This window comes from Pinus tabuliformis, chromosome 6, assembly GCF_031772625.1.
Source record: "Pinus tabuliformis cultivar Carrire ecotype Pingquan chromosome 6, CPIR1, whole genome shotgun sequence".
In the NCBI taxonomy this organism is placed as follows: domain Eukaryota; kingdom Viridiplantae; phylum Streptophyta; class Pinopsida; order Pinales; family Pinaceae; genus Pinus; species Pinus tabuliformis.
In genome coordinates this window covers 1,552,105,549-1,552,132,747 of record NC_142292.1, presented here as the reverse complement: position 1 = coordinate 1,552,132,747, position 27,199 = coordinate 1,552,105,549, and the positions used below count along the sequence as shown (strand labels likewise).

The following is a 27,199-nucleotide window of genomic DNA, read 5'->3' as shown; positions in this document are numbered from 1 at the left end:
CTTAATTATTTTTTAAAATTATTAAAAAAATATTAATATTTAATATTATTAACATAATAAAATTAAAATTATTAATAATATTTAAAATATAATAATAAAATGATTTAATTAATAATATCAATATTATTAAACACATTAACATTGTCAATATAAGTAGAATTAACATTAGTTTTAATAAATAATATTAATAATAATTATTGTTTAATAATTATTAATAAAAAAATAAATCTAAAAATTATGTACTAATAATGATATTATTAGTCATAATTATTTTGTCCAACTAGGATCAACCAAGGTTAGAATGGCTAAACATGGTCACCAAGCTCTCTATGGTTGAATGTTGTCAAACATTGTAAAATTCAACAAACATATTCTATCATAGAAAAGTATGATCAACATGCTGAAATATATCCAACCATGACAAATAATGTTCAACCATGGCATGCCTAGGTCAACTATCGTCAATCATAATCATCTTTAAATATTATTAATATTAATATAAATTATTATATAACATTAATATTAATCATTTAAAACATTAATATCATCATCATCATCATCATCATCATCATCATCATCATCATCATCATCATCATCATCATCATCATCATCATCATCATCATCATCATCATCATCATCATCATCATCATCATCATCATCATCATCATCATCATCATCAATAATAATAATATAATATCATTAATATTATTTTGTAGAAAAATAATATTATTAATCATAATAAATTTTTAAAATTGTTAGTATTTATTAACCTAATAACATTAATATTATTAATAACATTTAAATTAAAATATAAATATTAATAATATTTAATTAAAATATCAATATTATGAAACACATTAATATGGTTGATATAATAGAGTTAATATTGTTATTAATAAATAAATAATAAAGTAATTAATAAAATTTAAATATAAAAAATTTATACTAATAATTATATTATTAATATTAATTATGATATTTAAAAAATTATTAATGGTAGTATTAATGATATTAACATTAACATTTTTAATATTATTATCACTCATTATTGCCCATGCTCAATGATGTACAAACTTTGTTAGCTATAGTCAACCATGGTTAGCCATGGTTAACCTTGGTCAACCATGCTCATCCCTTTAAACCCACGAAACCTATTGCTTTGCCCATGCCTAATGGCCAAACGTTGTGAACCAAGCATTGTATGGTTCAACATGGTCAACCATTGTAAAACTGGAAAACCATATTCTATCATAGAAAATTATGGTCGACAATGCCCAAATATATCAAACCACGTCCAATCATGTTCAACCATGGAAAGCCTTGGTCAACCATGGTAATTCATGGTCATATTTTTTCAACCATAGTCTCAACCATAGTCACAATCTTGTGGTCATGTTTGGTCAACCATAGTCATAACAATGGTCATCATTGGTCAACCAAAGCAAACCTAAACATTCCAAGCTCTATCTTGGTGAAATATGGTCAACCATGGTTGGATATAGTTAGTCATGGTCAAGTGTGGTTAACCATTGTCAAACATGATCAACCATGTTCAACCGTGATCAACCATGGTCAACCATGGGACAAGCAACATCACAGTGTGACAAGCAAGGTTGTCGTGTGACAAGCATCAAGAAAGATGACAATCATTGTCATAATGATACATTACATTGCAATTTATTCAATGTCATATTGTGACACTGAATAAATTATGGTTTAATATTTTTGTTTATAATATTTAGTTTGGTATTGAGGGTTTATAATGTTGGATTTAGGGTTTATAATCTTAAGGTTTGTAATCGTACGGTTTATAATATTAATCCTAGGGTTTATAATCTCTTATAATATTAAATGGTTGGGTTTATTTATTCCATGGGTCTATAATATTAATAATCCCTTTGGTTTATTAATCCCTTGAGTTTAAAATATTATTTCTTAGGGTTTAGTAATCCCTTGAGTTTAAAATTTTAATTTTTAGAGTTTATTAATTCAACCATGTTTATTTTAGTATTTTTAATATTTATGTTAGGGCTTTTATACCTTGGGTTTATAATATTAGTCCCTTGGGTTTAATATTATTCCCTTAGGTTCATAATCCCTTGGGGTTTTAGTATTAATCACTTGGGTTTATTGTTCCTTTGGGTTTATAATATCAACCGCTTGGGTTTATTATTCCCCGGTCAACAATGGCTTCTTATGATGTCAACCATGGTCTAACATGGAATTGTGATAAAGATTGTCTGAATATGAAAATCAACCATCGTCAATCATATTTATTTTAGTGTTTATAATATTTATCCTAGGGTTTATATACACCAAGTTTATAATATTAGTCCCTTGGGTTTAATATTATTCCCTTAGGTTTAATATTATTCCCTTGGGTTCATAATCCCTTGGGGTTTTAGTATTAATCCCTTGGGTTTATAATTCCTTTCTATTTATAATATCGATCCCTTGGGTTTATTATTCTGTTAGGTTTATAATATCAATCATGGTCAACCATTGTCAATTATAGCAAACCATGGTTAACCATGGTTGAATGTCTCATTGTGACGAGGATCTTCTCACCATGAAAATAAACCATGTTTATTTTAGTGTTTGTAATATTTATATTTGCACTTAGCAATGTTGGGTTTATAATATTAGTCCCTTGGGGTTTTAGTATTAATCCCTTGGGTTTATGTTTCCCTTGGATTCATAATATCAATCCCTTTATTATTAAATTCGGTTTATAATATCAATCATGGTCAACCATGGCCAACCATAACCAACCATGGTCTATTGTCGTCAATCATGGTCTCATCTCACATTATGACAAAATTTGTCTCCACTTAGGGTTTATATACCTTGGGTTTATAATATTAGTCCCTTGGATTTATTATTATTCCCTTAGGTTCATAATCCCTTGGGGTTTTAGTATTAATCCCTTGGGTTTATAATATCAATCGCTTGGGCTTATTATTCCCCAGTCAACCATGGTTTATTATGATGCCAGCCATGGTCAACCATGGTCCAACATGAAATTGTGATAAGGATTGTCTCAATAAGAAAAAAAACAATGGTGAATCATCTTTATTTTAGTGTTTATAATATTTATCTTAGGGTTTATATACATTTAATTTATCATATTACTCCCTTGGGTTTAATATTATTCACTTGGGTTCATAATCCCTTTGGGTTTTAGTATTAATCCCTTGGGTTTATTATTCCTTTCCATTTATAATATCAATCCCTTGGGTTTATTATTCCTTTCCGTTTATAATATCAATCCCTTGGGTTTATTATTCCATTAGGTTTATAATATCAATCATGGTCAACCATTGTCAATCATAGCCATCCATGGTCAACCATGGTTGAATGTCACATTATGACAAGGATTGTCTCACCATGAAAATAAACCATGTTTATTTTATTGTTTATAATATTTATATTTGGGTTTACCAATGTTGGGTTTATAATATTGGTCCCTTGGGTTTAATATTATTGCCTTTGATTCATAGTATTTTGGGTTTTTAGTATTAATCCCTTGGGTTTATGTTTCCATTGGGTTCATAATATCAATCTCTTGGGTTTATAATATCAATCTTGGTCAACCATAACCAACCATGGTAAACTGTGGTCAATGATGGTCTGATATCACATTATGATGAAAAATGTCTCCACTTAGGGTTTATATACCTTGTGTTTATAATATTAGTCCCTTGGGTTTAATATTATTCCCTTACGTTCATAGTCCCTTGGGGTTTTAGTATTAATCTCATGGGTTTATTATTCCTTTGGGTTTATAATATCAATTACTTGGGTTTATTATTCCCCGAACAACCATGGTTTATTATGATCTCAACCATGGCCAACCATGGTCCAATATCAAATCGTGATAAGGATAGTCTCAATATGACAATCAATGATGGTCAATCATGTTTATTTTAGTGTTTATAGTATTTATCTTAGGGTTTATATATGATGGGTTTATAATCATAGTCCCTTCAGTTTAATATTATTCCCTTGTGCTCATAATCCATTGGGTTTTTACAATTAATCCCTTGAGTTTATTATTCCTTTTGGTTTGGAATATCAATCCCTTGGGTTTATTATTCCCTTAGGTTTATAATATCAATCATGTTCAACCATTGTCAATCATAGCCAACCATGGTCAACCATGGTTGAATGTCGCATTGTGACAAGGATTGTCTCACCATGAAAATAAACCATGTTTATTTTAATGTTTGTAATATTTATATTTGGGTTTACCAATGTAGGGTATATAATATTAGTCCCTTTGGTTTAATATTATTCCCTTGGGTTCATAGTCCCCAACCATGGTCAACCATGGTCCAATATGGATTCGTGATAAGGATTGTCTCAATATGACAATAAATGATAGTCAATCATGTTTATTTTAGTGTTTATCATATTTATCTTAGGGTTTATATACGTTTGGTTTATAATCCTAGTCCCTTGGGTTAAATATTATTCCCTTGGGTTCATAATCCCTTAGGGGTTTACTATTAATCCCTTGGGTTTATTATTCCTTCAGGTTTATAATATAAATCCCTTGGGTTTATTATTCCCTTAGGTATATAATATCAATCATGGTCAACCATTGTCAATCGTAGCCAGCCATGGTCAACCATGGTTGAATGTCACATTTTGACTAGGATTGTCTCACCATTAAAATAAACCATATTTATTTTAATGTTTGTAGTATTTATATTTGCATTTACCAATGTTGGGTATATAATATTATTCCTTTGGGTTTAATATTATTCCCTTGGGTTCATAGTCCCTTCGGATTTTAGTATTAATTCATTAGGTTTATGTTTCCGTTGGGTTCATAATAACAATCTCTTGGGTTCATAATATCAATCCCTTGGGCTTATAATATCCATCATTATCTACCATGTTCTACCATAACCAACCATGGTCAACTGTGGTCAATGACGGTCTGATCTTGCATTCTGATAAAAATTGTCTACACTTAGGGTTTATGTACCTTGGGTTTATATTATTAGTCATTTGGGTTTATATTATTCCCTTAGGTTCATAATCCCTTGGGTTTTTAGTATTAATCCACTAGTTTTATTGTTCCTTTGGGTTTATAATATCAATCTCTTGGGTTTATTATTCCCTGGTCAACCATGGTTTATTATGATGTCAACAATGGTCAACCATGGTATAACATGGAATTTTGATAAGGATTGTCTCAATATGACAATCAATGATGGTCAATCATGTTTATTTTGGTGTTTATAATATTTATCTTATGGTTTATATATGTTGGGTTTATAATATTAGTCCCTTAGGTTTAATATTATTCCCTTCGATTCATAATCCCTTGGGGTTTTAGTATTAATCCCTTTATTTTATTATTCCTTTGGGTTTATAATAATATCAATCCCTTGGATTTATTATTCCCTTAGGTTTATAATATCAATCATGGTAACCATTGTCAATCATAGCCAACCATGGTCAACCATGGTTGAATATCGCATTGTGAAAATGATTGTCTCACCATGAAAATAAACCATGTTTATTTTAGTGTTTATAATATTTATATTAGGATTTATCAATGTTGGGTTTATAATATTAGTCCCTTGGGTTTAATATTATTCCTTTGCATTCATAATCCCTTGGGGTTTCAGTATTAATCCATTGAGTTTATGTTTCTCTTGGGTTCATAATATCAATCCCTTGGGTTTATAATATCAACCATGGTCATACATAACCAACCATAGTCGAATGTTGTCAATCATTGTCTGATCTCGCATTATGACAAAATTTGTCTCCATATAAAAATCAATGATAATCATGGACAATCATGGTCAACCATGGTCAGCCATGGTTGATGATGGTCAACCATGTTTTATAGAATCAAACATGGTCAACCATTGTCAATCGTGGTCAAACATGTTTGAACATTGTGTTGTGACAAAAATTGTCTCAATATGAAAATCAACCATGATCAACCATGGTCCAATGTCGCATTGTGACAAAGATTGTCTCGATATGAAAATTAACCATGGTCAACCATGGTCCAACATGGCATTGTGATAAGGATTGTCTCAATATGAAAATCAACCATGGTAAATCATGTTTACTTTAGCATTTATAAAATTTCTCTTAGGGTTTAAATATTGTCTCACCATGAAAGTAAACCATGTTTATTTTAGCGTTTGTAATATTTATATTTAGGCTTACTATTGTTGGGTTTATAATATTAGTCCCTTAGGTTTAATATTATTCCCTTGGGTTCATAGGCCCTTGGGGTCTTAGTATTAATCCCTTAGGTTTATGTTTCCCTTGGGTTCATAATATCAATCCCTTGGGTTTATTATTAACTTGGGTTTATAATATCAATCCTAGTCAACCATAACCAACCATCATCAATTGTGGTCAATGATGGTTCAATCTTGCATTATGACTAAAAATGTCTCCACATAGGGTTTATATACCTTGTGTTTATAATATTATTCCCTTGGGTTTAATATTATTCCCTTACCTTCATAATCCCTTGGGTTTTAGTATTAATCCCTTGGGTTTATTTTCCTTTGGGTTTATAATATCAATTGCTTGGGTTTATTATTCCCCGAACAACCATGGTTTATTATTATCTCAACCATGGTCAACCATGGTCCAATATCAAATCATGATAAGGATTGTCTCAATATGACAATCAATGATTGTCAATCAAGTTTATTGTAGTGTTTATAGTATTTATCTTAGCGTTTATATGTGTACGGTTTATAATCTTAGTCCCTTGGGCTTAATATTATTCCCTTGGGTTTATTATTCCTTTGTGTTTGTAATATCAATCCCTTGGGTTTACCATTCCCTTTGGTTTATAATATCAATCATGGTCAACCATTATCAGTCATAACCAACCATGGTTGAATGTCGCATTGTGACAAGGATTGTCTCACCATGAAAAGAAACCATATTTATTTTAATGTTTGTAATATTTATATTTGGGTTTACCAATGTTGGGCATATAATATTAGTCCCTTGGCTTTAATATTAGTCCCTTGGGTTCATATTCCCCAACCATGGACAACCATCTTCCAATATGGAATCGTGATCAAGATTGTCTCAATATGACAATCAATGATGATCAATCAAGATTATTTTAGTGTTTATAATATTTATCTTAGGTTTTATATACGTTGGGTTTATAACCTTAGTCCCTTGGGTTTAATATTATTCCCTGGGGGTTTTACTATTAATCCCTTGGGTTTATTATTCCTTTGGCTTTATAATATAAATCCCTTGGGTTTAATATTCCCTTAGGTTTATAATATCAATCATGCTCAACCATTTTCAACCATTGTCAACCATAGCCAACCATGGTCAACCATGGTTGAATGTTGCATTGTGACAACAATTGTCTCACCATGAAAATAAACCATCTTTATTTTAATGTTTGTAATATTTATATTTGGGTTTACTAATGTTGGATATATAATATTAGTCCCTTGGGTTTAATATTATTCCCTTGGGTTGATAGTCCCTTCACGTTTTAGTATTAATCCCGTGTGTTTATGTTTCCTTCGGATTCATAATATCAATCCCTTGGGTTAATTATCAACTTAGGTGTATAATATCAATCATGGTCTACCACAACCAACCATGGTCAATCGTGGTCAATGATGGTCCAATCTCGTAATATGACAAAAATTGTCTCCACTTAGGGTTTATATACCTTGGGTTTATATTATTAATTGCTTGGGTTTAATATTATTCACTTACGTTCATAATCCCTTGGGTTTTCAGTATTAATCCCTTGGGTTTATTGTTCCTTTGGGTTTATAATATCAATCGCTTCGTATTATTATTCCCTGGTCAACCATGATTTATTATGATGTCAACCATGGTCAACCATGGTGCAACATGGAATTGTGATAAGGATTGTATCAATATGACAATCAATGATGGTCAATCATGTTTATTTAAGTGTTTATAATATTTATCTTAGGGTTTATATACATTGGGTTTATAATATTAATCCCTTGGCTTTAATATTATTCCCTTGGGTTCATAATCCCTTAGGTTTTTAGTATTAATCCCTTGAGTTTACTATTTCTTTTTGTTATAATATCAATCCCTTGCGTTTATTATTCCCTTAGGTTTATAATATCAGTCATGGTAACCATTGTCGATCATAGCCAACCATGGTCAACCATGGTTGAATGTCGCATTGTGAAAAGGATTGTCTCACCATGAAAATAAACCATGTTTATTTTAGTGTTTATAATATTTATATTAGGGTTTACCAATGTTGGGTTTATATTATTAGTCCCATGGGTTTATATTATTCCCCTGGGTTCATAATCCCTTGGGGTTTTAGTATTAATCCCTTGGGTTTATGTTTCCCTTGGGTTTATGTTTCTCTTGGGTTCATAATGTCAATCCATTGTGTTTATTATTATCTTGGATTTATAATAGCAATCATGGTCAACCATGGTCAACCATAACCAACCATGGTCAAATGTTGTCAATCAAAGTCCGACCTTGCATTATGGTAAAAATTTTCTCAATATAAAAATCATGGCAATCATGGACAATCATGGTCAACCATGGTTAGCCATGGTTGATGATGGTCAACCATGTTTTATAGAATCAAACATGTTCAACCATTGTCAATCATGGTCAAACATGTTCAAACGTTGCGTTGTGACAAAAATTGTCTCAGTATGAAAATCAACCATAGTCAAACATCGCAATATGACAAAGATTGTCTCAATATGAAAAATAACCATGGTACAACATGGCATTATGATAAGGATTGTCTCATTATGAAAATCAACCATGGTCAATCATGTTTACTTTAGTGTTTATAAAATTTATCTTAGGGTTTATATACGTTGGGTTTATAATATTAGTCCCTTGGGGTGTTAGTATTAATCACTTGGGTTTGTTATTCCCTTGGGTTTATAATATCAATCCATTAGGTTTATAATATTAATAATAATAAACCATGGTAAATCATATCTAACCATGTTCAACAATGCTCAAACCATATGGATATGGAAATCGACCATGGTCAACCATGGTCCAACGTTGCATTGTGACAACGATTGTCTCTATATGGAAATCAACCATGGTCAACCATGTTTTATTTAGGGTTTATAATATTCATGTTAGGGTTTATATACCTTGGGTTTATAATTTTTATAGCTTTAGTTTATTATTCCCTTAGGCTTATAATATCAATCCCTTGTGTTTATTGATGCAATCGTTCATATTCCTGGGGTTTAATATTATTCAACAATGGTCAACCATGGTCAACCATGGTCCAATGTTACATTGTGACAAGGATTGTATCTATACGAAAATCAATCATCCTCAACCATGTTTATTTTAGTATTTTTAATATTTATCTTAGGGTTTTGTACCTTGGGTTTATAATATTAATCCCTTGGGTTTAATAATATTCCCTTAGGTTCATAATCCCTTGGGGTTTTAGTATTAATCTTATGTTTATTGTTCCTTTGGGTCTATAATATGAATCAATTGGGTTTATTATTCCCTAGTCAACCTAGTTTATTATGATGTCAACCATGGTCAATCATGGTCCAACATGGAAATGTGATAAGGATTGTCTCAATATGAAAATAAACGATGATCAATCATGTTTATTTTAGTGTTTATAATATTTATATTAGGGTTTATGTACGTTGGGTTTATGATATTAGTCCGAGTTTAAAATTTTTCCTTGGGTTCATAATCCCTTGGGCTTATAATATCAATCCATTGGGTTTATCATATTAATCATTGTCAGCCATGGTCAATCATAACCAATCATGTTCAACCATGGTCAAACAAGGTTGGATATGGAAATTAAGCATTGTCAACCATGGTCTAACGTTCCATCCCACAAAGATTGTCTTGATATGAAAATCAATCATGGTCAAACATGGTTGACCATGATCCAACATTGCATTGTGACAAGGATTGTCTCTATATGGAAATCAACCATAGTCAACCATGGTCAACCATGTTTATAGGGTTTATAATATATATATTAGTGTTTATATATGTTGGGTTTATAATTTTTATCCCTTAGGTTTATTATTCCCTTGGGTTTATAATATAAATCCCTTGGGTTTATTGATCTAATGGTTCATATTCCCAGGGTTTAATATAATTCAACAATGGTTAACCATAATCAACCATGGTCAACCATGGTCCAATGTCGCATTATGACAAGGATTGCCTCAATATGAAAATCAATCGTGCTTAACCATGTTTATTTTAGTCTTTTTAATATTTATCTTAGGGTTTTTATACCTTGGGTTTATAATATTAGGTCCTTGGGTTTAATATTATTCCCTTGGGTTCATAATCCCTTGGGGTTTTAGTATTAATCCCTTGGGTTTATTATTTCTTTGGGTTTATAATATCAATCCCTTAGGTTTATAATATCAATCATGGTCAATCATTGTCAACCATGGTCAATCATGGGGTTTTAGTATTAATCCCTTGGGTTTATTTTTCCCTTGGGTTCATAATATCAATCCCTTGGGATTATTATTAACTTGGTTTTATAATATCAATCGTGGTCAACCATGGTCAACCATAACCAACCATAGTGGGATGCCGCATTATGAAAAAAATTGTCTCCATATAAAAATCATGGACAATCACTGCCAACCATGGGCACCCATGGTTGATCATGGTCAAGCATGTTTTATAGAATCAAACATGGTCAACCATGGTCAATCCTAGGTTTTTAGTATTAATCCCAATGGTTTATTATTCTTTTGGGTCAAACATAATGAATCATAGTCAACCATTCTCAACCATGCTCAAATGTCGCTTTGGGACAAAGGTTGTCTCAATGTGAAAATCAACCATGGCCAACCACGGTCAATCATGGTCCAACGTCACATTGTGACAAAGAATTAATTATTATTATGTAAAGATGAATTAATTATTATATTCTATTTAATTATTTTTATTTTTTTTTTGTAAGCTTAGGTGGGACCTTCTCATTTTCGAGTTTTTTACATGTCCATTATTTACCCCATTTCCAGGGAGGGTAGCACAAGAATCGAACCCAAGATCTCCGGTTCGGTGAGACTTCATTTCCACGGCCATTGCCACTTGAGCTACCCCATGCGGACATATTTTATTTAATTAATTAATATCCATATTATTATTATTTAATAATATTTAATTAAGAAAATATTAATATTGTTTAACAATAATTAACTATTTAACTATTATTTTTTATTTTTTAGAAGTAAATTATTACTAATAATATTGTTATTGTTATTATTTCTATTATAGCTTATAAAATAAAATAAAATAAAAATATTTATATTTTTTCTAAAAACAATATTTAAATTTATTTATTTTTAATAGAAAAAAGTAATTATTTATTTACATTTTATAAAAAATGAATAATAATTATTTTTATTTTTACTTTTATTTTTATTATATATTTATCAATGGTTTGTGTCACAGATAGAAATGAAGTCTTATGGGTATATCAACCACATTTACTAAAATAATTATTGTTATGATGATTATTATTGTTAATTAATATTGCTAACATTATAATAATAATAATATATTAATATATTAATCAGATGATATTATTATGAGTTATTATTATTATTAATAATTAATATTACTAATATTATTATGAGTTAATATTATTATTCTAATATTAATATAATAATCATAAATATATAAATATATAATAATATGATTGTTATTATTTATATAGTTGGTTTAAAAAAAAATACACATAATAATTATTAATATGGTTGATATAGCCTATCTGTGTATATCAACCACATTGGAAAATGTGGTTGTATATATCTTCATATACGCCTGTCGATGTATATCAACCACATTGGTAAATGTGGTTGTGCTAGTTTATAATATCGTCATTTGGGAACATCTACGGCCAAACATCTCAGAAGGTCCCTTTGTTACTGTTGTAGTTCTACATGAATACGATATAGTCATTTTTATTTGAAAGTGGGTAAAAAGCATCAAGTATATAAATTTTTAATGTAATTTTATGCAAATAGTGTGGGTGTTTATTGATACCTCTTACTTAAATAATATGTTTTTAAATACTAATTTGGTTTTCAAAAAAAAATCAATTTCCTAATTATTTGAGATAAATTTAATTAATTAAAACTAATTTATTTGCTTTACTTATTAAATTCGTGACTCAATCTTAATTATAACTTAATAATTTATTCCTTAAAATAATATCTTAAAATTATTTTATTTAATGAATTATATTAGTATATTGGTAACCTTTTACCTAATTTCTAACTTGCTCAAATGTAGTTTTTTTCTATCTAGTTGGAAGAATTTACCTCATTATTTAACTTGCTACCATGATCTAATTCTTCATCTTGTCCTAACGATGAACCACACTGGCTGGTTCGAAACACGTCGACAATTGATTCCGCTCGCTGGTTCGAAACTCGTAGACAAATGATTCTTTATGTGATTTTCCCCAAAAAAGAATTCTCTGACCTTAATAATTGTTCTCCTCTTTCGAAAAGGTATTTGGGATTCTTCTCATTATAACTAATATATAAATTAATTTGGTTATTTAATTATATTAAAATTTTTCATTTATAAAAGATTAATTTTATTGAATTAAAAAGATTAATTTTCTAAATTTAATATTTTGAAAAGCATATTTTTATGGAATGTAACATAATTGATCCTCTCTATATCTTATTAGTGTCTAATCTTGGTTTGAGGTGCCAAAATTTTCCTTCACCAATATAACAATTATTTCTAATATACTTTGTAACACAAGCAACCTTTTATATCACCTTTAGGAAATTGAGGTTATAATTTTTTCACTAATTTCTCTCAACACCATATCAATCTCTGAGATTGCATTCACATCTAGATCATCAAGAACTTTGAAATGATATATTTAATTCATTAGACTATGAAATTGATGCACCAAATTAGGTTCCCTTTGAAGCTTTCATAAATATTGCCACATCAATAGATTATACTATTAATTGGTGGCTAGTGACATTTCACCCTACTACTTGATCGAGGGCCTTAGAAATAACATTTTTTTACATCATCTTTTCCATATTATTACTTCCTTTTAACTTTCCTATAACCCATAGTAGTCCATTTTAATGTTTATATTTGATCTTTCATATAAGGTGCTTTCCATTGCATTTCCCTAGTCTTTCACATGAATTTATGATTAAACATTGGAAAAAGTATTTGTATTTATCTTTGAGTTAATGTGCAATGATGAAGCGCCAAAAAATTTGTTGTGAAAATTGTAATGTCACTACATGGTGTATCCTTGTCACAGTTGTTATTACTTAGTTGCTAAAACTCTAGTTCTATGAATCACTACTGCAATTTTGTTGCCGCAACTCCATACTACAACTTTCGTGACACAACTTGTTGCTGCAAGTTTGGTGTTGCAAGTCCCTGCTACAACTCTAGTGTCACAACTCCCTACTACAACTTTAAAACTCCAACTTGGTGCTGCAACTATGGTGACTCAACTTAGTGCTACAACTCACTACTATAACTATTGGAACCGTGAGTCGACACAGAAACCATGAACTAATAAAAAGCTCGAGTTAATGTTGTTCCATAGTTGTTCCATTATTTCAATTTGGTTCAATATTAAACTTGATTAACTAGGTTGTTAATAAGTATTTTGGAATTATATATGAGTCATTTATTGTTTGTTAATTGTTTGCTTATTAGTTGGTCAACCATTTTTGGCCACGGTTAAACATGGTTAGCATGCTCATCTATTATTAAGCCGAAACAACCATAGACAACATGGTCAACCACGATGAACTTGGTTAAATGAGGATTGGCCAGAGTTAACATGGATAACATAATTATCCATGGTCAAACATGGTTGTGTGATTTAAATGGTCAACATAGTTGACCAAGGTATATCTCAATGAATCATGGTAAACCTTGTCAGCCATGGTCAACATTGATATAACACAAATGTAACAACGTAATAATCATCAAAATTAATGTAACATTGTTAGATTAATATAATGCAAACATATTGTTACATTAAAGGTTTACCATGGTCAACCTTAATCAAATATCTTCAACCTCATCAACCATGTTCAATTTTATCAACCCTCTTCAACCATGGGCAACCATCACTAACCTCGACCACTATGGTGAATCCTTGACAACCATTTATTATCATAGTCAAGCAACATGAACCATAGCCAACAATGGTCTACGAATCCACCTCGTGCATGTAGATTGTCTACTAGCACGACAACATTATTAAATGTGGTTGATATATGCAGATTCCTAGAATTTTCCACCTTTTATATGCCTTCACTGTATGAAAATGATGTTGATTGATGTATATCAACCACATTTACTAATATGGTTTTACTAATAATACCTGATATTTAAAATAAGAGTGTAGTTTGCAGATTTTATAGTCCTTCCGAAATTTGATGATCCTCAATAACTGTACGAAATATTATAAAATCTGCAAGTTACATATGGTATAAACTAATTGTCTACTAGCACAACAACATTAGTAAATGTGGTTGATATATGCAAATTCCTAGAATTTTCCACCTTTTATATCCCTTCACCATATGAAAATGATGTTGATTGATGTATATAAACCACATTTACTAATATGGTTTTACTAATAATACCTGATATTTAAAATAAGAGTGTAGTTTGCAGATTTTATAGTCCTTCCGAAATTTGATGATCCTCAATAAGTGTACGAAATATTATAAAATCTGCAAGTTACATATGGTATAAACTAATCAAATTATATTTATTATTTATCACATCTTATGTTCAAATCTTATTAAAAAATGTGATGATAGCACATATTATAAAAAAATTGTGTTGATAACAAGGATCTACTACCCATCTAAACTTTTTTTAAATAAAATAAATATACACTGATAATATTTGATATGTAAAGATCATCAAGATGAAAATATAATGACTTCAATTCCCTTGAATGCTCGATGATAAAATATTCCTAGCAAATAATAATCACAAAATGGACTAATGCTACAAATATTATATCCTTAGTTCTCGGCGAACTTGGTTTTGATTCGCTAAAATAAAAATGACATTAAAAAACAAGAGTCCGATGTTGATGAATGTAAAATAGTACTGCATACAAGCGATTGCGTAACTCATATATCAGATTCAATCTATGACGCAGATTACTAATTTCAAGAAATCTTATGGAACAGTTAATTATTACATTGTAAATCCACTTTATATTGTAAAAAAAAAAAAAAACAGGGGACAAGGTCGCCCTATTCAGAAATGGTAAAGGCATCCTCGACTATAAGCTCATCTCCTTTAGAATCGAATAAGCTGAAGGGGGTTTTTAATCCTAAAGATGACTGTCAAAATTTCTCTTCCCCCGTTCACAAATCTATGACTCAGTACCATATCTCTCCATCAACATTTTCTCAAAAAAAATGCAACCTGCCTGAAAGCTCGAGTAGACCCCTCGGCTCATCTGAAAAAAGGAATCCCATCTTATTTTGCACACCCCCTCCGGATCCTATTGCTAGCAAAGATTGCCCAGTCCCTCTTCCGGTTCCCCAATCTATTAATACTTTCAAAGTGGACTCTCAAATCACTTTAATCTCATCTTCCTCTCCTTCATCGAAAAGGGGACTATCTCAATCTCAGAAAGGTAAGGAGCCTATGGTTTCGGTGACCCCTCTAAACTCCCCTATTTCATCCCCATCAAATTCGATTGGTAGTGACCTGGACTACCTCCTTAGCAAGAAATCGCTTGAGCTCAGACCCCTAACCATTCATAAACCGGGAAAGCCATCATCCCCTCAAATAAGTCCAAATTCTGCTAAAAATATTACAGTGAGAAGGAAAAATAATCAAGGTAGTAGGCATTTCAGAGGAAGGGCTGATGGTGCTGGTAGAGGATTTCGAAATCTCTCTTTAGTAAACGTGAAGATCACTGATATGACGAAAGAAACGCCTCTTAGAGCAAGTGTGGCCACAAAGCCTTCTAAATGACTTTCATTTTATCCATGAATATAAGAGGGTTGGGGGCTGATCATAAATTTTTAGCCCTAAAGAATATTTTTTTTTTGCAAAACAACCTAAAATCGTTCTAATCCAAGAAACCATGCACAACACTCCTGTTTCTATTTCTTATTTCAGAAAAATGTTACCTACTTGGCATATGGTTGCTTTGGAGGCAAATGGTCTTTCTGGAGGCCTAGCAGTATTATGGAACCCTGATTGGATCAGAGAAAAAGCTTTCAAATGCTTTGCTGGCATTCTCATATCGGCGTCTATTAGGGGGAAAGACTGGCCCATAAACATTTTAAACATGTATGCTCCTTACAAAAACAGGATAACATACTGGGAGAAATTTTTTGCATCAGAAATTGTTGATATTGAGTATTTGATGATTGCAGGAGATCTAAATGTCATGCTAAGCTCTGATGAAATATGGGGGAACAGTCGGAAAAAAGATCCTCTTGCTGACCGCATTAGATATGAGCTGCTGCACAGGAATCTTGTTGACATAAATCCGCCTAAAATGATGCCAACATGGGACAATGGAAGAACTGAAGGAGCATATATAGCAAAGAGACTTGATCATTTCATTCTTCATGAAAGTATAATTGACAGACTAGGCATGCCCTTTACATCAATAGGAAATGATTTTATATCAGACCATAGGCCGATATTCTTAGGATGGAGAGAAAAGGGATTCAGGAAAGGGTATCCTTTTAAATTTAATAGGCTATGTTTGGAAGATACTGATTTCAATGAAGCCATAATTAGAAAATGGAAGGAATTATCATCAAAAGAGAATATGCCTCCATTCTTAACTTTTAGAGATAAGCTGGCTTCCATTAGAATTTTTGTAAAGGATTGGCAGTTTAAGAAAAGAAAACAAAACAGATCAGCCCTTCGGGAAATCCAGAAGGAATTGGATAGCATCTCAGGAAATTTAGCTGCTCATGGTATCCCTTTCAACATGAGATGTCGTATAAAGGAACTGCAAAGGAGGAAATGCAAAATCCTGGAACAGGAAGAGGCATCATGGAGATTAAAGAGCAGGGCAATCTGGCTAAAGGAAGGAGACAGAAACTCAAAAAAATTTCATAGATTTGCAAGCTCAAGAAGAGAGAAGAATTCTATATGGAAAATAAAGGATGGAAAGGGAGACTTTCCATACTCTCAACAAGACATCTCAAGTGAAGCCGTGAGATTTTTTGGAAACCAATACAGAAGATCTGATGTTTGCAGGTTTCAGGACATTCTGTGGGGAATAGATCCTTTTCCTCAAATGTTTGATGGGGATCAAAATGATTATCTCTTTCAGCCAATAACTGAGGAAGAACTCCTAAGAACCATGAAATCCTTTAAAAAGGATAAGTGCCCTGGTCCAGATGGCTGGACGATCGAATTTTTCATACATTTTTTTGATCTTATCAAACAAGATCTGCTAAGGATGGTTGAGGGCTCAAGAATGTCAGGCAGCATCCATCAGATTACTTCATCCACTCATATCGCCCTCATTCCCAAGAAAAAGGAGGCGGAATATTTCCAAGACTACAGGCCGATATCTCTTTGCAACATTTCATACAAAATCATATCAAAAATTATCGCAGAAAGGTTAAAAGGAACCTTGTCAAAGTATTTAACAAAGGATCAACATGCTTTTCTGAAAGGAAGAAATATTTTGGACGCTGTTGCTAACACTCAGGAGGTTTTATTTTCCATGCACACCAAAAAAAGTGAAGCTGCCATTTTCAAAATTGATCTCCGAAAGGCATATGATTGCCTCGATTGGGGCTTCATCAGATGCCTTCTTGCAAAGATTGGACTGAGAGCAAACATGATAAATTGGGTAATGGCCTGTGTGGAGAAGGTGAACTATGTTGTTATAATAAATGGGATTCCATCTCCTTTTTTTCTAGCTGCCAGGGGTCTGTGCCAAGGATGCCCGCTATCTCCCTTATTGTTTATCCTGGCAATGAACTCGTTAAGCCTGCACATCAATAAGGCAGTTAGTGAAAATAGATGTAAACCAATGAAGATATGCAGGAACAATTATATATCGCATAATCTATTTGTTGATGATTCTTATTTTTGGAATGCTCTACAGACTCACTTGGTTATGCTTATATGATATCCTCAAAAAGTTCCAAAAGGCCACAGGCTTACAAATAAATGAGTCCAAATCTGCTCTCTTCCATAATGATGGTAATCTGGAACTAATAGAGTGGATTTCCTCTCTCTTTGGGATTGAGGCGCGGTCCATCAATCAGGGAATGAAATATTTAGGTTTCCAGCTAAAAGCAAAAGGTTACTCTAAAATGGACTGGCAATGGATAATAGAAAGATACTACAAAAAGATTTCAGTCTGGGAATATAAATGCCTTTCTATGGCAGGAAGAGTCATTCTGGCTCAATCAGTTCTAACTCAACTCGCTGTTTATTGGGCGCATCTTTTTTTTATCCCAGCAAGCATTATTCAGAAAATGAACAAGATAACAACAAATTTTATTTGGGGCGGCCAGGCTGAGAAAAGAAAATATCACTTGTCTAAGTTATCTGCCATCTCATTGCCAAAAAATCTTGGGGGATGGGGGCTGCTGGACCTGCGGAGTTTTGGAAAGGCCCTTCTATGCAAATCCCTATGGAGAGGGATTTTTGGAGAGGGTCCATGGAGCGATACCATAAAAAAGAAGTATATGGGCAGTAAGGATATCTCATTCTGGTACAGGTTGGGAAGGATCGGATCCATTCATGGTTCAGCAATATGGCTAAGCTTTCGTAAGATAGAAGGGTTTTTTCTAAAGAATCTGATTTGGAGTTTCCAAACTGGCAGCAAGATTCTCATAGGACTTGATCCTTTCTTGAGTGGACAGGAGGAAATCAGCTTGCCTCAGACTCTCCTTAACTTTTTCCACATAAAAGGTTATTTTACTTGGGACAAACTCATTGCAGAATGGCACGGACCCTTCCCTATTTGGAAAGAAGATGGCAATATGGGTATGACTGAGAATGTAGCAAGACAGTGGAGGATTTTAAAAGTATGCCTGAGAAATTGTGGAATATATCGCTCATTAGATTTCGATGTCTTAACATGGAATGATATGAAAGGGATATCCCAGGTTCGAGTAAAGGATATTTACCTGAATCTGATAGCCTCTAGAATTGCCATTCCCAGCTCTATTTTTCCACCAAATCTCTGGAAATCAGGATGCCTCTCCAAATCCATTTTTTTCTCGTGGCTGGTATTCCACGATAAAAACTTATCTTGGGAAAATCTAAAAAAGAGGGGCTGGCAGGGTCCGGGTCTCTGCTCAATTTGCAATTCTGAGGATGAAACAAACTGTCATATGTTCCTTCTCTGTCAGAAAATGCAGTAGATTTGGAAATTTTATATGGTTTCCCTCATGCTTCTCACTCATCCATGCAAGAGGCTTTTGTTTGGTGGAGCAAGCAAAAGAAATCCTGGAGGCCGATTTTTATCATTACCTTATGGTGCATATGGAGATGGAGAAACAACAAAATTTTTAAGGAAAGTAAGGAGCCTTTCATGGGAATCATCCAAAGCATATCTTTTCTTTTTGATTCCTTACCTGAAAAGCCTCCCAAGGAAAAAAGATTAAACCCCAACATGGATGATCTGTTTCATAACATGTTCCCGAAAGCGTTCTTTGATGGAGCAGCTCAAAACAACTCTTGTGGTTGTGGAATCCACATCATCATGGATGAAAATACTCAATTTCTTATTTCGTGGAATGGAGGAAAAGGATCTAGCTGCAAAGCGGAGGCGATGGCTCTCGCGGGGCTTCTCTCTTTCTGTTTCTTCTTTAACATTCAGTCCGTCTCAATTTTTGGGGATTCCAAAGTAATGGTTGATTTTGTTCTGGGAAAGATCCATATTAGCAATCCTCAACTTGCAGGCTGGATGAACAAGATTTCTTTCCTATGGGAAAGGATGGAAGGATGTTCCATACAACACATTTACAGGTTACAGAACAAGAAGGCTGACAGTTTATCAAAGGATGGTCTCTTTACAGCTCCAGGTATATGGCACATGAAGGTAATTTCAGACAAGCAAGTGTTCTCTATCACAGAATTCTCTTTACCTGAAGCATAATATCATCTTGCTGGTGTTAGGTATGTTTTTTGTCAATTTTGTCCTTGTTGTCCTCATTCTGTTTATGTCAATCACCTTCTTGGAATTTTGTTGTATCCTCCATGGAGGATCTTTAGTTCTCAAACTGTATGTATTTGCAAAATATCGTTTTTGAGGCCCCTACTACAGAGAATGACTGTCTTTTTGGATGATCATCAGATTTATGTTTTTGGGGATCTCTATCCTCTTTATCAGGTTTTTTCTGTTACGGATTATTAGTCCGTTATCCAGCTCATATGCAGTTTCTGTCTGGCAATGTATTCTGATCATTATACTCCTTATATAATATATTACGCTTTTTCGTTCCTGAAAATCCACCTTATATTGTGCATTGGTTGTTGATTCACTACAAATAACATTAAAAATTATTTTGATGTACCCATAAAAGAGTGTGCTCAAAGGATTAGGAAACAAACAAACATGAGGAAATATTGTGATTTCAATGACACTTTTTCTACCCAGAATGGTCAATTATTGTATGAAAAAGTAGTTTAACGAGTTTCCCCATTTTTTAGGGTTGTCAATTGGACCCCATATGCCCATAAATGATACACATATGGGTATGTGTTGTATACATTCCTGTCAATAGTGTTGAAATTTTAGGATTGGAAGGACTGTCAGTAGTGTTAAAATTTCAAGATTGGAAGGACTAGGTTCCATAAATTCTAAAAAGCATGGCTTTAGATAACAAATTTAGACATAAGTTCTTGAAAAATTTGAAGATAGATGTTTTAATGACACTATAACTTGAACATACTCGTAAAGGATAGCTTTCATTTCCTCATTATAGTTAATGTTGAATTTTATATGTGACTATTTCTCGTTATTAAAGAAAAATAGTCTCCAAAATATTTCCCTAAGATGAAAGACATATTCTCCAAAACTACAAAAGTATTTAGTAGTAGAGATAATTCTTAAAAAACTTTTAGATGTGAAGTGTATATATCGAATGAGTGAATGATAATAAAATGAACGATGTCAAGGGATTTTATGAACTTTTGGAATTTATCATACTGATGAAAGTAGAGTGGCTTTCTTTTCTACTAAATACAATAAAAGAATTCCAAATACATGAATTCAAGTTCTAGAATAACAACATGGATATATCTTTTACCACATTTGAAAAAACAAAGGGCCATTTTTTCAGCCAATATTTGTCATGACATGTCATAACACAACTTATGAGAGGTAATTGTTGGGCAACAGATAAATTAGGATGAGAGCCCAAAGTATTTGATACAACTTATGACCTACTTCTTGGGCAAAGAAAAATTAGGTTGAGAGCTCAAATTATAGGATCTAGCATAAATTGTGATGATGGTTAATACGAAAGAAAGCTCAACCATTTTCATATGCATAACCACTAACCGACACATTGTTCTAGTGATCCTTGGAATCATCGAGATTTAATTCAGACCATGGCCATGCAGACCACTGCTGAAAACTTTTACTCAATCCTAGATTCATGTAACTAATATTGTTGTTATTATGATTATCTATGTAATGCATAAGAAGATTCAAAAAATAACTCCTTGCTACAAATTTGGTGCCACCTACTACAATTTCAATGTTGCAATGCTAGCGTTGTAGGTTGTTGCTTCAACTCTAATGTTTGAACTCCTTGTTGCAACACTAGTTTCGCAACTTGGTGTTGCAACTCACTATTGTATCTCTAGTGCTACAACTCGCTACTATAATTGTGGTGCTAGAACTCTCAGGATTATGAGTTGACACAGAAACCGTGAGCTGTTGGAACCTAGAGCTTATCGAAAACTCAAACTATTGTTGATACACAATTTTTCTTCCATTATTTCAATTCAGATCAATCTTAGACATAATTAATTGAGTTGTTAATAAGTATTTTGGAATTATATATGAGTCATTTATTGTTTGTTAATTGTTATCAAACTACATGAGAAACTTATGGATCTCATGTACTGGTTTTCATTTTATTTTTAGATAATATTATGTATAAAAAGAGTTCCTTTTTCATTTCATGGGAAGGAATCTTAGAGCAATATCCAAATGATAATGAAATAATTTATTTATTGAATTTTAATTTTAATTGTAATTTATATTTTTTGAGTGTATGATTGGATTAATTAATTTTATTTATTTCCTTTTACATATTTATAAAAACAATTACCTCAAATCATAGCCACCCCACATGAGTGATGGGAAATCAATTTAACTTGTGATAAAAGTCCACAAAAATTACCTATAATGGAAACATCCTTGCATAAATAACAACTGGGAATGGGAATGATAGAAGTTGAATGCTTGCATCAACATACTTATCTTTCAAGAACTATGTATCATCATTTGTATATATTCCTAATTCATAGATATGATAGCACTATTGAAAAAGGATAATTACATTTGTGTTGTAATGGCTACAACCACCCTCCAAAAATTTCCCTATGCTTCGATTTTGGAGCCTCCCTTCTTATCCACAAGAGGTCATATTACACTGATCTAGGCCTTCATGCTTCGACTAAGACTTATATTTTCAATTTTTCTATTATTTTCTCACTTATCTGATCTTTCTAAGTCACAAGTTGATCTCCCAACTTGGTCTCACAGCAATTTTGGGCTTGCCTCCAGAAATTGTGCAATACTTGAGGGCAAGTAGCCTTGGTGATAGGAATTGCATAGTCCTGACTGGAAGTCATCCTTAAGCTCAGAAAATGCACAGTCATGGAAGGTAGTGCAACACTGAGCCCAAAAATTGTGCAGTCATGGAAGCTAACCTAGCACTGAGCCACGAAACTGCGCAACCCTCACTAAGCTCTTAAATTGTGTAGTGCACTGAGCCAGAAAGTTACCAATTTCCGAGGAACTATGCAGTCTTTCTCGATGATGTGCATGGAAAGTTTCCCTGGAAAAAGGAAAAAGAAAAAAGAAAAAATCATCCCTAAAAAATATCCTGAAGGAGGCACTTGCATTATTTTTAAAAACTTTGACCAAGTGTTGTATTTTCCTTGATTTTAAGAATGTGCGTCATAAATCCTAATTTTCCCAAATTTATTTAGTCGACACTTGTAGAGCTCATTTGCACACTCGATCTTGGAGCTCTAGCATTATCGAGGATATCAATGAACCTTCACTGTGATCGTCATCTCTTTTCCGGGTGAGTTTCGATTTTGTCATATTTTTCCACTTTTTCTATCACATTAACTTTTAGTTTTTTTGTCACTTTCTCATGGTTTCTAGCGTTTTAACTTTTAGAATTGTTATTTTATGTTTTAGTTTTCCTTTCCCAAGTGTCGCATAAGTTTTCTTGTTTTTGAACCAATGGTCGTCGTTGTGACAACTCTCCTCACACACTTGATTTTCCTTTCATTTGATTAATTGTTACACTTGATTCACATGGATTTACTCTTACTTAGTCGGATATGCACTCAAGCACACACTATCTCCCAGGTTTTCTCATTTTCCACACTTCTCTTATTCAGATCTGCATTTCCCTTGGTTGGTTTTCACTTTGCCCAGGTGGGCACTTCACAATCCTAAGGCTCAAGCCCCAAGCCCCAATCTTGGCCTCTGGAATTGCGAAGTGCATAATTCAAGATGGATGAAACTATGCATTGCATAGTTCCAGGAGCTAGTCTGTCATCTTCACCACTGAGACTGCATAATGCACAATCTCTCCCGAAAATTTTCCCGATTCGAATTGTGCATTGCACAGTTTCAAGCCACAACCTTCGACCTTGTCTATTGGGATTGCGCAATGCACAGTTACCATAGGTAGTCAGGCCCTCTTTCCAATGAAAACTGTGTAACCCTTGCCACTAGATTGCTATTTTACTGCTTGAACTTGAGTTGTAAGTATATTTCTTTAAGACTGATATTTGCTTTCCATAAGTATTTTTTTTGTCCCATGGGTACAGCAGTTGTTGAGCACCTCTCTAGGAGTTACTATTACCATGGAACCTAAGAGAGCTGCTTTAAAAGAAACCATTGAAAGTAGTATTGGGGAAGCAGTTGAGGAAATGTGAGTAGATTTTCTAGTGCCAATGGACATAAGCTTTCCACCTTCCGAGCAGAAGACTATCAGCACATGTATCACTTGGTCGAGCTAGTAGAACACATGGACTCACATTTCTACACCACCCATAGTCATGTGAACACAAGATAAATTGTCAAAGGCTAGTTTGAGGAGACATCAAAGTTTCAATAAACATCCACCCATGTGTACAAGGAAAAGTCCCTTAAGAAGACCTACCAGCTCTGGGTTATCTTTGCTTGTAGGATCCATGGTCAAGAGAGCACGTAAACCTTTCCTGAAGGGTGGGCAGTATTATTAGAACAAGTGGTGAATGAGGGGAATTCATTCAACTAGTTAGATATGTTGGCTAGACAGTTGAAGGCCCATGTAGCACAGGCCTAAAATCCTCCCGAGGGTGAGTGAGAAAAGTTCTATATGTCTGCATACTTACTGGATGCAATCTGTACAAAATATCAGTTCCCTGAAATGAACTGGAAATGGACACCATGAGAGCTTGTCATGCATATCTATTGCAAGTTTCTTTCGAAAATCCAGTTATCTAGGAGTAATGGCACATGTTGGGTGTGGATTTTGTGCATGGATTTCGCACATGGTTTTGGGCATGATGGTTTTCTTCCCATTGTATGTTTTAGATCCGGTCAAGGGAAGCATGATTATGTTCTAATCCAAGGTTAATGGATTGGGGTTTATGGATGCTTCAGCATGTATATATATGTATTGTAACATTGAAAGGAATATAATGAAAACTCAATCTGGTAGTCCCAGTTTTGGTATCAGGGGGAGAATATCTGTGTATTTGTTTTGTTTTTCTTACCATTATATATTTTCTATTTTTAAGAATTCATTTGCAAGTAATTTATGTACAGGGTTAAAACCTACAACATGGCTACCTGACCACTTCATGATCCCGTTGCACAAGCTCATCTTTGAAGAAGATACACCTTGCATGTCACGATAAGAAATGGAGGCGATAACAGACATCACAGATTGGTATGCCTCACCAAGTGGCACCTTCATTAGAGTGTTTGGCATAGAGAAGCCTCTACATGTTTTACCAAGGTACGCCACCGGCCAACTTGTCATGAAAGAAGTGTTGTGTTTGTTGGTGTGACTTTTATACTTGTTTCCTACACTTTCTTTCCCCAGTTTTGATCCTCTTTTCCTCCACGCCCATGAAACTTCGCATGTTAATCGCCCTTTTTCTCCTTTATACAGCCTATTTCACCATCATGTTATTTTTCCATGTTTTGCTGAATATTACAATACAATATCCTTTTTGTGGCTAACTAGGGGTAAGCAATAGAGAAGTATTTTGGACCCTCTTCTCTTTTTCAGGTGTTGCTTGTGGGGACGAGGTTATGGAGTGAACAAGTCGGGCTGATTGGTTTCAGAGCAGGGCAGAGTATATTTCTATTACACCCTGTATGTTGTTACAGGTTGTTGTTACACACGGTATGTTGTTACATATTGTTATTACACCACGGGCTAATAAATATGACCGTTGTTACACCAAGGATGTTATTACCCAGTGATTGTTTTTACATCTTGAATCATCATTTGATCGCAGGATGTTGTTGCATCGTAGTTGGCAAAGTCAAGGTACTATTCCACAAAACTGTTGTTGGGGATTATGAATTGTTTTTTTAGAAGCAATAGATCCAAGTGGTCGCGATCTTAACCAATGTATCTGAGAAGCATTTGTATTTAGAAATAGGTTATAACTACTATTTTATGATCAGCATGAGAATCATGAGATTCTCATGACCAATCTATTCCTGATTTTGGGTATGTAATAATTACTAAAGAAACTCGATTTCTTATGTACAGGGAGGGCATATAGAAAAGCATTGTTACTCTGATCTTGTAACTTTTAATTATTTTTAATACTGAAGTCACTATGGTGATGATGTTACTACTCCTCATCTTATTCTTTAACTAATCTCGTGTTTATTCCTGCACCCCTGCTAGGGAGGAAGGTCCCTCCTCTTTAGCAGGGACTGCAACGGTAGAAGTAGTTGTATATTATTGTTTCTTTTATTGTTGTATGGTTTTTTGTTGTTTCTGTATAAATTGTAAAATACACCCACTTTAGTTCCAGATTATATTATGAGGTTACACTGGTTTGATTAAACAAAATGATAGTGGCCAACTGGTATAGTCATTAGTTTATTATGTGGCGCACCCTTTCTCTCATAATTGTGAAGTGTGATTTCATTTATGTGGAGTGTTTTGATTTTTGCATGAATGATTTAATTTCTACAATTGATTCAACGACATCCTTTACTGTATCTTTTTATTCTTTTCATTCTTGGCTGTAGTGTATCATCACAGACAATGCAAACTCCATTGAAACAAGAAGACCTACCCTGGGTTGACAATCAATGGTTGCAGTCTTGGTCAATTAAGATTGATTAAAACAACACTATAGTATCATCTCACCACTGGGTTGTTAGCAACCCTGCACAGGAAGAAGAAAGCACCATGGACCACTCTTCCTTTGCCGATTAGATTATACGAGATAAAGAACTTGAAATTCATGGATGCCAAGGGAAAGTAGATAGTGAAGTTTTAATTCGACACTCAGGACTTTAATCTATATGATTCCCATGGTATTTGTAAAGACCATTGTGCGAGAGTTTACTTTTCGTGGATCGATGGGGAATTCCATTGGCCAAAGGAGGATCCATGGCGGTACTTCTACAATGTCTCTAGACTCCATGAGCCAGTAAGTTTAACATGGACTTCACAGGCTTCTCCACAGATGACAATAACTCTGGAAGCAACAATAGAAGAAGTTAACAATATCGTGCAGGACAAGGAAAAGAGGAACATTTTTGACATTCCAGACAGAGAACAAAGTTGCAAGATGAAAGTACATATTATTATCATGAAATAAGATTTGGTAGCATAAGAAAAGAGGAAGTAGAGGATACAGAGAGAAGAGAGGAGGAAGAGAAAAAAGAAGAGGTTGCAGGATGCATAACTAAAGCTGCAGGAGACAGAGTAGAAGT

General features: G+C 33.3%; 1 protein-coding gene across 1 annotated transcript; it reads left to right on the top strand.

The window, feature by feature from the left end:
- Nucleotides 1-19,654: 19,654 nt before the first annotated feature.
- On the top strand, nt 19,655-20,445 carry LOC149264651 (uncharacterized). Its single transcript, XM_089400188.1, has 2 exons — nt 19,655-20,066; nt 20,375-20,445. Exons 1-2 carry the CDS (start codon nt 19,655-19,657, stop codon nt 20,443-20,445), a joined length of 483 nt encoding a protein of 160 aa, XP_089256314.1.
- Nucleotides 20,446-27,199: the final 6,754 nt, after the last annotated feature.

What these genes read in the sequence shown, in the direction of transcription:
- LOC149264651 (XM_089400188.1), top strand. Translation starts at nt 19,655, where the DNA reads ATGGATGATCTGTTTCATAACATGTTCCCGAAAGCGTTCTTTGATGGA. An exon ending in TGGTCTCTTTACAGCTCCAG is followed by an intron (nt 20,067 to 20,374) that starts GTATATGGCACA and finishes CCTCTTTATCAG; the next exon opens with GTTTTTTCTGTTACGGATTA.